This window comes from Penaeus chinensis, chromosome 10, assembly GCF_019202785.1.
Source record: "Penaeus chinensis breed Huanghai No. 1 chromosome 10, ASM1920278v2, whole genome shotgun sequence".
In the NCBI taxonomy this organism is placed as follows: Eukaryota; Metazoa; Arthropoda; class Malacostraca; order Decapoda; family Penaeidae; genus Penaeus; species Penaeus chinensis.
In genome coordinates, this window is record NC_061828.1 from 30311485 (window position 1) to 30324540 (window position 13056).

General features: G+C 38.6%; 1 protein-coding gene across 1 annotated transcript; it reads right to left on the minus strand.

Annotated features, from left to right (window-relative positions):
- Positions 1-4014: 4014 nt before the first annotated feature.
- LOC125029590 (carbohydrate sulfotransferase 11-like) lies at positions 4015-11188 on the minus strand. The gene is made up of 5 exons (XM_047619566.1): positions 11071-11188; positions 9312-9410; positions 8799-9062; positions 6253-6374; positions 4015-6022 (listed from the first exon to the last, which is right to left on the minus strand). The coding sequence occupies exons 1-5, from the start codon at positions 11137-11139 to the stop codon at positions 5410-5412; spliced, it is 1167 nt and encodes a 388-aa protein (XP_047475522.1). The 5' UTR covers positions 11140-11188; the 3' UTR covers positions 4015-5409.
- Between the last annotated feature and the right edge of the window lie 1868 nt (positions 11189-13056).

Genomic DNA, 13056 nt, shown 5'->3' on the forward strand with positions numbered 1-13056 from the left:
ACTGTTCTTTCTCAACAATGTCCAAGCCCTATGCACCAAGGTATGGCACAAATCCTGATTGCCATTCAGCCAAGCCATGTGACATGCTTCAGTGGCCTCGAATGTCTCCTGTGTTTTGTGCTTGAAGGACTCCCACAAAGCAACTGGGTTTTCAAGTTCTGTGAACCGATCTGAGACTACTGTGGCGAACCTTCAGCCACACTCCTCCCCCCGCAGTCTGCCCATGTGGGAAACTCTAGATTGGCATTTGAAGGGACATGAAGCTTTGAAGTGGATCTATAGAGAAACCACAACCAGCCTATAGTATGCTATAGAACTCGGCACACCGGTAAACCCTGTAATTCTGGAGGATCCTCCAGTAAGGGCTGACAAGAATATGGTCGATCTCCTTGTCCTCAGTATTGCTAAACCATGTCCAGTGATGCGGGTTGGAGCGCTGATACCAGGAGCCAGAAATCCTCAATCTTTGGGAACAAGCAAAATCTCGGAAAAGGAGGCTGTTGTCGCTGCTGGAATCAGCTCCCAATCCATGGGGACCGATAGGCATTTCGTAGTCAGCTCAATCACAATCAGATACCACACTGAAGTAATCAGGGACAAATTTCTACCACAGATATGAGCTTGGCGTAGAATGCCTCTTTCTCATCGAGTTTGCAAACATCGATAGGAGCGTACACAAAAATAAGATACATGCTTCAGTGTCAGTGCTGTAATACACTTATCAACCAGTGGTTACTTCTACTACTGATGTCTGAAGTCGGCTGGAGATGGTTATGGCTACTCCCTGGAGATGGTGACCATCGCCCTGGTCCGACCAGTAGTAGGTATACTCACCCATAGAGATTGTGCTGCTGACAGGTCTTCTCACCTCCAAAAGGGCAGCCACCTCAACTCCCAACCGCTTCAGTTCCTTCGATAGTAGGGCTTACTGATCATCCTGCTGTACCAAGCTCTTACCGGATAGTTTGCTTGAGGTTAAGCCTCAGACAGTTGCTCCGGGTGGATGCCACATCTGCCTCCCCCCACGAACGCTGTCCCATACCTGTTGGGTTTCCTTGGGCTTTGCCCCACGGGCCACATACAGGCGGGACGAGTAACTCTCGTTCCCATCCTGCACTCTCCATCGGCATGATAATGCCGATAAGGAGAGTGATGATAATAATAATAATTATGATGATGATGATAATGATGATAAAAAAGATAATAATAATGACAATAATGATAATGCCGGTGATAAAGATGATAATAATAATAATAGTAGTAGTGATAATAATAATAATAATGATAATAATTATGATAATAATAGCAGTACTAGTAATAACAATAATGATGATAATAATGATAATGATAATGACAGTAAAAATGATGATGACGATGATGATGATGATGATGATGATGATGATGATGATGATGATAATAATAATGGAAAATAAGAAAGAAAAAAAGAAGAAGACGAGGTGGATGAGGAAGAAAAAAGACGAAGAAGAAGGAGAATAGGAGGAAGAAGAAAACGAAGAAAAAATAGAAAAAGACAAAGAAAACAGATATAGGAGAACGAGAATAATAATAATAACAAAAAACATGTAATTTCTTCAAAATGGCTGTATAGCATTTCTCCCCCCACGTCCTTTCTTTCGGGAGAAATCTACGAGAAGCGTATCAAGGAATACAGATCCAAAGGACGTGAAGAGGTGCGTCCAGACACTCAGCTCCGAGGCTATGCTGAAGGTCGTCCTCGTGCTTCACTCTACAGCAATTCGTGTTGAGTTCGACGTCGGTCATTCGCTGATTGACGGGGACATTACAGGGCTATGGAATTCCCGTCAATCCCCTGGCATACGCTGAGGATCAAGCACGTCATCGGTGACTATAAGTGAAAGGAGGGTGTCGTGTTATTTCATGGGGGGGGGGGGGGGTCTGTTCGCGGGGAATGGTACTTGGTAGAGAAAGGGTTAGGGTATCCGTCGCCTTGTTCTTAGTGGTCTTACAGAAAAACGATGAAATATCTGTACAGATAAGTATATGTATACGCATTTTTCCTTTATCATTACCTTCTTTATTGTTTACATTCACATTCTTTTTTATATGTTATTTACTGAGCTTTTTCCCCAGTTAATGAACTTTACTCAGAGTAATGTTATATCATGAATATCAAATCAGGTCAAATCTGAATATGATATATTCAATTTTATTAAATATTGTTTTTAAAAATACAAGATTCAACTACAAAAGCTATGGTATTGCTATGAAACAAATTCTAGTTTGCAAGATTTACGGCAAGTATTGTACCCATAATAGCAAAAATGTCCTTCCCATATATAAAGGTGCAACAAGGATCAAATATATAAAAAGTTTACTTGATATTACAAATAAAAAAGTTGACATGATAGTAACAACTGCAGATAATAATAAAAAAAAAATAATAATAAAAAAAAACAGTTGGCTTAATCTGCCTACATTTTTAAAGGTTTTGAAAAAGTAACACCTCCCCCCACCCCCCCGCCATCCCTACCTCGTAGTTACCGATGGGGGGCCTAGGAGACGGGGCCGGAGTTCCTACCTTGGTCCCCAGCCCCCCCCCCCTCAACAAATTTTGCATAGTCTCTCCTTCCCCTTTTCTCATTCTTCTGTCCACTTATCCTTATCGTTATCTCATATTTACCCTTTTCACCATAATACATCATCACAATGCTATAGACTTCTTACCTAGGGCTTCGCTTCCCAGCCCACCGTGTCATTAGATTTTGATTACGCTGCAAATGGCCGTAGTTGTTGATGCAGCAGGAAATTTCCAATTAATAAATAAAATTTTCAAGGAGAATCTCAAAAAAGAATAAAATATACATTAAATAAATAGATAAATATATGTAAATGTATTAATTTGTATCTATCTGTCTATCTATCTTACTATATCTATATATATGTATATATACATTAAATAAATAGATAAATATATGTAAATGTATTAATTTGTATCTATCTGTCTATCTATCTTACTATATCTATATATATGTATATATACATAAATGTATATATACATATGTATGTATGAGTATATATATGTGTGTGTGTGTGTGTGTGTGTGTGTGTGTGTGTGTGTTTGTGTGTTTGTGTGTTTGTGTGTGTGTGTGTGTGTGTGTGTGTGTATGTGTTTGTGTGTTTGTTTGTGTGTGTGTGTGTGTGTGTGTGTGTTTGCATATTTATTATATATACAATTTTTTTTTATATATAATTATATATATATCATATATATGATTATATATATATATATATTATATATATATATATATATATATATATATATATAGTATATGTATATACATACATATATATTATATGTATTATAAATATATATATAATATATATATATATGTATTTTTATATATAGTATATATATAATACATATACATATATACGTATATAATATACATATATAATATATATGAATATATGTTATATATTATATATGTATGTATATCATATATTTCACACACACACACACGCACACACGCACGCACGCACGCACGCACACACAGACACACACACACACACACACACACACACACACATATATATATATATATATATATATATATATATATATATATATATATATAAACTACTCTTCGGCAAGACCGTGGTGTATCGTACCACTCGTAATCTCTTACATGGACACTTGTGAAAGTGGTTGACATTAATCACTATGAAATTTACATATATTTAATATTAGTGTCATTTACCTTAATCTGGCCGTCCATATCAAGGTCTTGCAGCACATAGGCTCACTGTCTAGGAGGTAGATATGGAAACTTCTCATGGGCGGGAAATCAAAGTACAAAATTGATGTAATAGTTGAGGTTGAAATATCCTTCAGCAAATGTTTAGTCTATCAGAGCAGGGCGTACAAGTTTCACAATACGGGATATCTTTTCATGTAGGAATATCAACTTGAAGCAAGCTTGGTTAGTTATATTAGCCAGCTTCTTGCTTTTATATGAAAAAAAAAACTTACTATGGAGAATCATTATATTTTAATCAAATTAAAAAAACAACAGTTTAGGCTGTCATCGAGGTCAGGTATGGACCCCTGAAAAGCTGAAGAAAAATGATACCATCTGCTATAATAAAAGTGTTGCTGGGATCAGATTTGGACAAACCTTATAAAGGCTATGATGGATTGTCTCGCAGACAGCAGGTTACACAGAAAAGGCTACGCACAGGATATTAGTACACTATACAATATGTACAGGATGCAGTTTTGGAGACAAAACCAATTTTGTATCACTACTGCAAAACGTGCATGGCGACCGTGTAGCATAATCTTACCCACTACTTACTTAGGTGCACGAAAACTGCATATATCGATCAAATAGCACTGTCCAGAGACCAGCACTTATTGATTATATTATTTTATTTTATTATAGACACTGGTCTTGTGTTTGGTATGATTACTGCTATATTTGCTTCATACTTTACTGGCCAGATGATATGTGAATACTGTAACCACAATGGCACAGTCTTATAGGGATACAGAACTAATGTTTGACTGTAGCCCTCAACTTACATAGAAGACAGAGTTTTTGGATAGGAACTTAACCTGACTTTTTTAGGGCATGTACACTGTTTTGTGAATAAGTTTTATAAATCATTCAAACCGACCTACCTGCCTACCTACCTCCCCCCCCCCCCTCTCTCTCTCTCTCTCTCTCTCTCTCTCTCTCTCTCTCTCTCTCTCTCTCTCTCTCTCTCTCTCTCTCTCTCTCTCTCGGCAGGTGTTTTAGAGAGTAATAGTTAATCAGGTACGTGCGCAAATGTATCATATGTTTCGTATGAATTCCCTTAATCTTATGGGAAGAAGATTCACTATCCTCTAATTACCTGGGAAAAGTCAGAGACTCAAATTATATTTTGCTTTAAGAAACTGAAAGACTTGTGTCTCCACTGCTGTTTTTCATACTATCAGAATCACGTCATTATCACTCATATTACTTTTGGACATTTTTATCGTAAAGGTATATCAAAATAGTTGAATCCCATGTATCATGCGCTCAATATTCGTCCGCACATGAAAAATGCATAACCAGTGAAACGAAGCGAATTAATTGCAGCATCTGAACCTTAGTAGGGATTTGCACATGTGTGCTTAATTACAGTGATTTGGATGGCCAGAGTATCTACCTTTGTCCTTCGATCCAATCAATGTCAGTTTACTTTTATCCGCTCTCTCTCGCTTACATACTTTATGTACCTGTCACTTATTTGCGTGTGTACGTATATATGTGTATGTTATCTACATTTTTTTATCTAGCTTCTGGATATTTATCAAGCTACCTTCTAATTCACCCGACGAATATCCGCTAAAGATCAATATGTACAGCTAATTCGGAATTTACATACCACAAAACTACATCAGAGAGAGGGATATCTGTATCCAAATAATTCAAAGTCAAATTTATAAATCTCCAATATTCTTTTCATTACATCTTTCGGGATGTCCTCATAGAGGTAAATATCCGATCGGCTCGTTGTCTTCGTCTTGTGGTCTGCCTTGAGCTCTATGCCCTCCGTGTGATTCAGGAATTTCATGACGTAGTTGAACTCGGGAACGATGGTCTCTAGGTGGACAATGAAATCATATTTGTACTTGCACGGGTTGCACAGGAACACGAGAGGCGCCCAGTGCTTGTTCATGAAACCGACATCATGCGTCCAGATGACGTAGCGAAGGAATTCCTCGAAGGTGAAGGAGGCGTTGCGGAAATCGCTTCTCAAACTGAAGCCGGCTTTGCCATGGGCGTTCTTCAGGACTTTGTAGATCTCTCTTCCGTGATCCACGTTGGCCCAGTAAGTTGCGTTCCTGGCCCTCAGCCGCAGATTGGGCCGGAAGGGAAGCGAGCCTCGTGCCGCCAGCGCTGAGAACCAGAAGGTCTCCCACTCGTTGTGCCAAGGCATCCGGGACTTGGTCTTCTGGCGCCATTCCTCGTCGTACTTGTAGAGGGGCAATCCTCCCAGAAATTTGTCTCTGATAGGCAGAGGGAGAGAGAGAGAGAGAGAGAGAGAGAGAGAGAGAGAGAGAGAGAGAGAGAGAGAGAGAGAGAGAGAGAGAGAGAGGGGGAGAGAGAGAGAGAGGGGGGGGGGGGAGGGAGAGTAAAATAGTGTTAAAGAATAATCGCTCATTTGTATATTGGAAGTATCTAGTAAACTGACCGTTCAAACATTACATAACCTCAGTCCCAGCTCCTTTGTACTCACCTGTACGCGGAGGCGAGGCGGGTCAAGGGATGTCTGACATTCAGGATCTGTAACGGCGGAGAGCGGCCGACCACACCTTTCGGCATCCGCAGTGTTAGACGCCGCCACGACGTGGAACCTCCCTGTTAGGGAATTAATGTATTATATATATGTGTACACACACACACACACACACACACACACATATATATATACACAATAAATACACGCCACGGAATGGGCTTTATCAAACAGAATGCACACACGCGCGCGCAATAAAGTACAATGCCTTCAGTAACAAATCTGTTAAAAATGTTGCATTGCGGGGCGGCGACCTCGGGGGGGAAATCGCAATAGTCAGGACAGGAAATTCACTTTTAATAACGCTTGTTGATGTTAGTGTATTTAGAATAGTGTTCATCACCCTCTTTGTGGAATGTTATACATTTCTGTTGTAAACACTCCGGAGCAGAGCGCGTTAGCAAGTCAACCGGTCGTTATATGTAAACTAGTGTGACGTAACTGCTGGTTCGGCCATTGAATGCGAGATTGGGATGGCGAACAGGACGACGGCTGCAAAGGTCCTTGCTGGGGAGGGAGACTGCTTGACGTCAAGCATTTTGTTTTGGGGGCATGGAGTGATATCTAATAAAGACAATGAGAGGCAAGTAATCTTGTTTTTTCTTAGGCTTGGACCCTCATCTAGTAATAGGGTTGTTGATGTAGAAGCGCTCTCTGGCGAGTCGGTAAGTTCACTGTTTCAAGAGAGGGAAGTCACTTCTCTTGTCAGGGCTGATGTTCCTAAAATGACGTCTATCACCGATATTCTGATGAACAATATATTTTTCCAATAGTTTTCGTCGTATTTCGGTCGAATCTAGTGCCCATTTCCTTCGCAAACGAAGCACAGCTACGATGTCGGTCCCGATAGGTGAGGAGGCAATGGTACTTGTCAGGGATTTTTTTTTTTTTTTTTTTTTGGGGGGGGGGGGATGATTTCGAGAAATATTGGTAGTATACGGGAGAGCACAATATGTTCATTCGTTTCCAGGTTTTCGGGTGATAGAGTGGGCCTCATAGGTTCTGGCAGGAGAGAGCCCAGACCCAGTAATAGTTTTACCCACACCTTCTCTTAAGCTTTATCGTAGGCTTTTTGCCACTGGGACCGGCGGGGTCTTCCAGGTCGTTGGCGGGAATCGCGATCGCTGTCCGCCGTTCCTTTTCGGACAGCGAGGGTCCGTTTCGCGGCCTCGACGATGGCCTGGTGTCTGCCTTTTCTGTAGTGACACGGTCATACAGTTCGGCCACAGTACATGCACAAGCAGTACACCGTGATTTCGCAGGTATAATAAAGCTTCGTTATTTCGATGATATTTTGCCATGAAATCGAAAGTTTTCATCACACTTGATACACTGCCTAGTCATTAAAGGAAACGATTTGAATTTCAGCCGCCTTCTTCTGGGCCCAGCTTCTATTGCCACGGATGAACTATTTCATTTCTGATTGGTTCTATTGTGCTGGACGTCACTGCCTATAGTCACGTCACGTTCCAGCGCAAATCTAATTGGCTCGCATGATTTACGTCATGCGTTACGAATCCGTCCAGTTTCCTGTCGCTTTTAAAGACTTAGTTATTTTGTCGCGGCGTTGGGGGCGCGAGGTTGCTGTGTTTCCTTTCCATGGAGGGACAAAACGTTTTCTGTTACATGTACTGTAAGAGATCGACTTCAGGAGTCCTCTAAGTAGGTGAAAGAAGATAAAGAGATACGAGCAAGATTACTCTGTAAGGAAGAAAAAAGAAATAAGAAGGACATATATCAGGTTGGATTACACTTAATTGGATAATCTGTTTGATATTGTAAATGGATGTGCATTAATGAAAATGTAATGACTTGACTTAATATATCAGGAAGTAATTAAAAATTATAATAATATGGGATATTTTTTCCTTCTCTCACGTACCTCAAAGGTTGAAGTTTAGATCTTAGTAACCTTTGATATTTTATAGTGTGGAATCCTAATGAACAATCTGGATTTTATTTTGAGAATCCCCACTTGATGATCATTAGTTTCCCAGAAGTAGGGGAAATAATAACATTATTTTCAGGGAAAGGGTGGGCGCTAGTGAAGATTTCTTGGGTAGGTGCCCTAGTTGGCAGATTATCACCACACTGATTATATATGTGTGTAAAAGCGCCTATTATATGGTATATTTGCATTTGGTAAATTCGCATTTGGCGACCTCAACTAATTCCTACCATGCCCTGCATTTAGCGACCAAGAAGTAACATTGGCGGCGTTTGGAGACGAACTTTGCGCTAAGAATAAACCAAAATTCCCAGAGTCTCGACTGCCTCAGGATTCAAATAAATTTCCTCCCATTAGGTTAATTACTCGCAGCTGACGAATTTGCACTTGGCGAATTTTCTTAGGCAGTAATATGAGGCTTTGGTGTGTGTGTGTGTGAATATATATATATATATATATATATATATACACACATATATATACATATATATAAAGCAATCTTTTTGATATGATAATTCAATGAAACAAGCCAACTAACCTTAGGTGTTGCACAGACACGGAAAAATCCATTTGCGATCAGTGTAACTCTCGTCTTCCATTTCAAAGCTGCTTTGACCTTCTTAGCATTGGTCGCATTGCACTGGCTCCGCAAGTATGCCTGCCGTTGGCTCATGAGACTGGCCATGGCCTCGTCATGATTTGACCCGATGTGGCTGACTGGGTCAAGGGTCAGACTACTGGTCATGTCCTCGTCCAGTGGCCTGGCTTGAGACACATTATCGTATGCGTAAAGAAACTCCCTCTGAAAGATAAGATAAATAAATAATATTTATATGTTTACGCGCGCGCACACATACACGTGTCTGTGCGCACGCGCGTGTTGTTGAGGCACACCTGTTTCACCACAACGAGAGGAAAAAATCAAACCTTGCACTTGGGGTTCCAGTTGATGTATTATACAGTGTGTCTTCGGAGTTTCAGGATGTTACAAGTTTATATCATGTTACTCTGTCAGTATCTAAATAACAGAATAGTTCAAGCATGTACTTACTTTATCTGTTAGGACTTGTTTTGGTGCAAAAGTAGGTTTCTCGCTCGTGATTTCCTCAACAATAAACGACTTATAGAAGTTTTTTTTCGGCGTCATTGACTGGAATGAGAAATGCCAGGAGGAAATTAAATGAAATGACAGGAAAACCTAGACGAACTTAATATTTCTAAGGTTGGGTTTAATGGCCGTTTAATAGGCTCTAAACTCTAGCTAGGACAGTTCATTCTTAGCATCTAAAAAAATCCAATCAGTGATCCTTACACACGTCAAAAATGGATTGAGGCACGAGCATTTACTGTTTTTTTTTTTTTTTTTTTTTTTTTATTCCCATCTTTATCATCGTATCTATAAAGTAACACCGATTTTAAAATATGTGTAATAACGAGATCCACGTATCATATATATATATATATATATATATTGTAAAATAAGCAAAATTAGTGAGTGTAATTTTGAATTCGACTCTCCCTCAGATCTTCCGGGGAAGAGCAATTGATATTTGGTAAAAATACTGGTGATAAAAATAACGGCAGGAAATACAATATGCTAAATAATGACGTCAATGCAGGTGAGGCCAGCCGCATAATGAGAGTCATTATAATAACACTTATGGTGAATGCAATTGTGCAGCTTCGTCATGGTAATGCTAATGATAATACTAGTAACGCTTACTTATATTGAATATAGTAGTAATAACACTAATAACAATACCAGAAGAAACAGTAGCAAAGACAACAATAAAAATTATAATACAGGCAACAGTTGTATTGCTATCTCAATATATATATATATATATATATATATATTTTTTTTTTTTTTTTTTTTTTTTTTTTTTGCCATTATCATTATTTCAGTTATTTCTATCGATAGCATTAATATGAAAGTAAGGATAATGCTAATTATGATGTTAATAATAGCAATAATAATGATAATAACAGCAATAACAATAATAATAACAATAATAATGATAATGATAACAGTAATAAGAATGATACTAAAGAGAATGATTATAATTTTTATTGTTGTTATTATTATTATTATTATTACCATCTTTGTTATTATTATTGTTATTGTTATCACTGTTATTACTATTATCATTATTATTGTTATCGTCATTATTATTATTAATGTCACTATTACTACTACTATTACTATCACCATCACCATCACCATCACCATCATTATCATTATCATTATCATTATCATTATCATTATCATTATCATTATCATTATCATCATCCTCATCATTATCATTATTATTGTTCCCATATGTATAATCATCATTATCATCATTATCATTATTATCAATGGATGTGTTTATAACGCACTGGTTCTCACTCTTTACAATTTGGCGGCACCCTGAAAATATTTTCAGATTTTCTGACACACTAAATGCCTCTTTCCTCTAATATATTCATACAAATACTAATTAAATATGGTTATAATATTCCCTTGAAATGTACAAACTTCAGTAAATGATTGCATCGAAAAACCTCCCTAATTAATGGAAAACGTTTACCAGACTTTACTGACAAGTCGTTGTGTATCACGTAGGGCAGTCAGGAGCTTGTCTTTATTTCCATATTACGAGTATCATTACCTTTATTATTTCACAGTATATTAAGAAGCAGAACATATCACATCAGTTAAATGTTATGAGACACGAACTGAGAAACAGTGGTAAGATTACAGATAAAAAAAAGTTTTACGAGCTAAAAATAACAAGAATTAAAGAATTTTGGTAAAACGTGCTACACACCTTGTCGATGATGAATGTACCTACGAAGATTCCAAACAGCAAGACGAGTAAAAATCTTCTTCTCTTCATAGTGGTTCGCAAACGAGTGTAGTTCAAAGCCCGGCGAAGGTAGGACAGGAGGAACAGGTGTTCGTAACATGAATATTACATCGAAATCTGATTTATATAACTGTTTTCGAATAAATTACATAGTCTAGATGATGGATTTTCATGCTGACAGGTCATGATATTTCAACACACATACACACATATATATATATATATATATATATATACATATATATATGTATATGTATATATATACATATATATGTATATATACATATATACACGGAACGGCGATCATATTTATTCTTTTGCTTGTTTGGTGGCCTCAAGTCGCTTCGTTTCACCGCAGAACTCCTCGACCTTTGTTGAATTTTTAAAAAAAATTAAAGTACCGGTGGTTTTGAACTAAGTCACTGCCACCGTCCCATGGCCAATCCACCTATAAATTTAGGCCACAACCCACCGGTAACTTTTCACACCTAATTTTGCCGACAAACAAGAAACGAAGCACTAATTCTGTAATTGCTAAAGGAAACACAAGCCTCTCCTTTCAAAGACACTCTACCCGGAAGCCCTTACGCTTGCAATGTAGTAGAGGGACCTGAGCGAGGAGACGGCGACTTGATCATCGTCAGCAATGAAGCGGCAGTTCTTGTCTGGGAGATCATCAGCGTACGAGCAGGCGGACCCCGTGATGTCTCTGTGAGTTGAAGGACACAGTGCGACATTATAAACAATGATGAGGATTATGTGTGTAGTATATCATGCGAAAAAAAGTAAGATATCATGTAATATTAAGATATTATGCGAAAATCTAAGATCTCAAGTGAAAAAAGTAAATTATCATGTGAAAAAGTAAGAAATGTGGAAAAAATAAGATATGTTAAAAATATTAAGGTTTATGAAGAGGTACGACTCGTAAGAAATAAAAAGTAATATATAATATGAAAAAAATAAGATATGTAAAAAGAAATGTGAAATATACATCCATAAAGTGATACTTCATTACATGCTGTATTAACCAATTCGCCCCAGATTTATGTTCTGTCCCCTGTAGGTTTTGGTGAAATTTGTTACATACAGATGGCTCCACATGTGCTCAGCCGGCAAGGAGGCTATCAGTAGGCCCTAGTTACCGATTCTGATTTCCCCATTCCTTGAACTGGCGGGAAAATTAATACCTTTGCTATCGATACTGTTATTATTGTTATTGATGTTATGATTATTAATCTGTCGTCAAAATATTTTAGACAATGAAAAGAGATATTTTGGGATGCGTAGAAGAGGGGATACATCTCATCATTCGGATAACCAAATTCATCGAACACACCCCAGCGTAATTTGGCCCAATCCGGGACCAAAACCTTGCCTGTAGAGAAAGCACGATCAAAAAGGTCTCATCCGAAAAAAAAATCCATGTCGAATGCCAAAACTAGAAAGACCAGAAAACAACAACCAAAATGCATAACCATATTTTCCCTTTTGTTCATGGCTTCCCAATACCCTGTCAACACTCTGTCAACACCCCTTCAAGAACGGTATCAAGTATTATCGAATCAGACGCTTACTTCTTGGTCCCCAGACGCCGGGATCGCCACAACCTCCTGGCTGTTCTGTGTGTGGTTGGTTGCCGTAGACTCCCGTGCCTACGTCCACTCTGATGTGGCTTTCCTGCGTGGAACGATGGAGGACGGTGCAGCTTAGAAATCACGCAAAAAAAAAAAATTGTCTTGTTTTTTGTGTGATTTTATGCTGTGGTGTGTGTGTGTGTGTGTGTGTGTGTGTGTGTGTGTGTGTTTGTATGTGAATGTGTCTGTGTGCCAGAAGCCAGTGTGTGTGGATAAAGGATCACTCCGAAAGTCTCTTACGTCGAAGTTCTCGTTGAGGGCACCTGCGTCAGAGGGCGTCTTCGTCCAGGTCTTCGGGAGGAGGATCTTG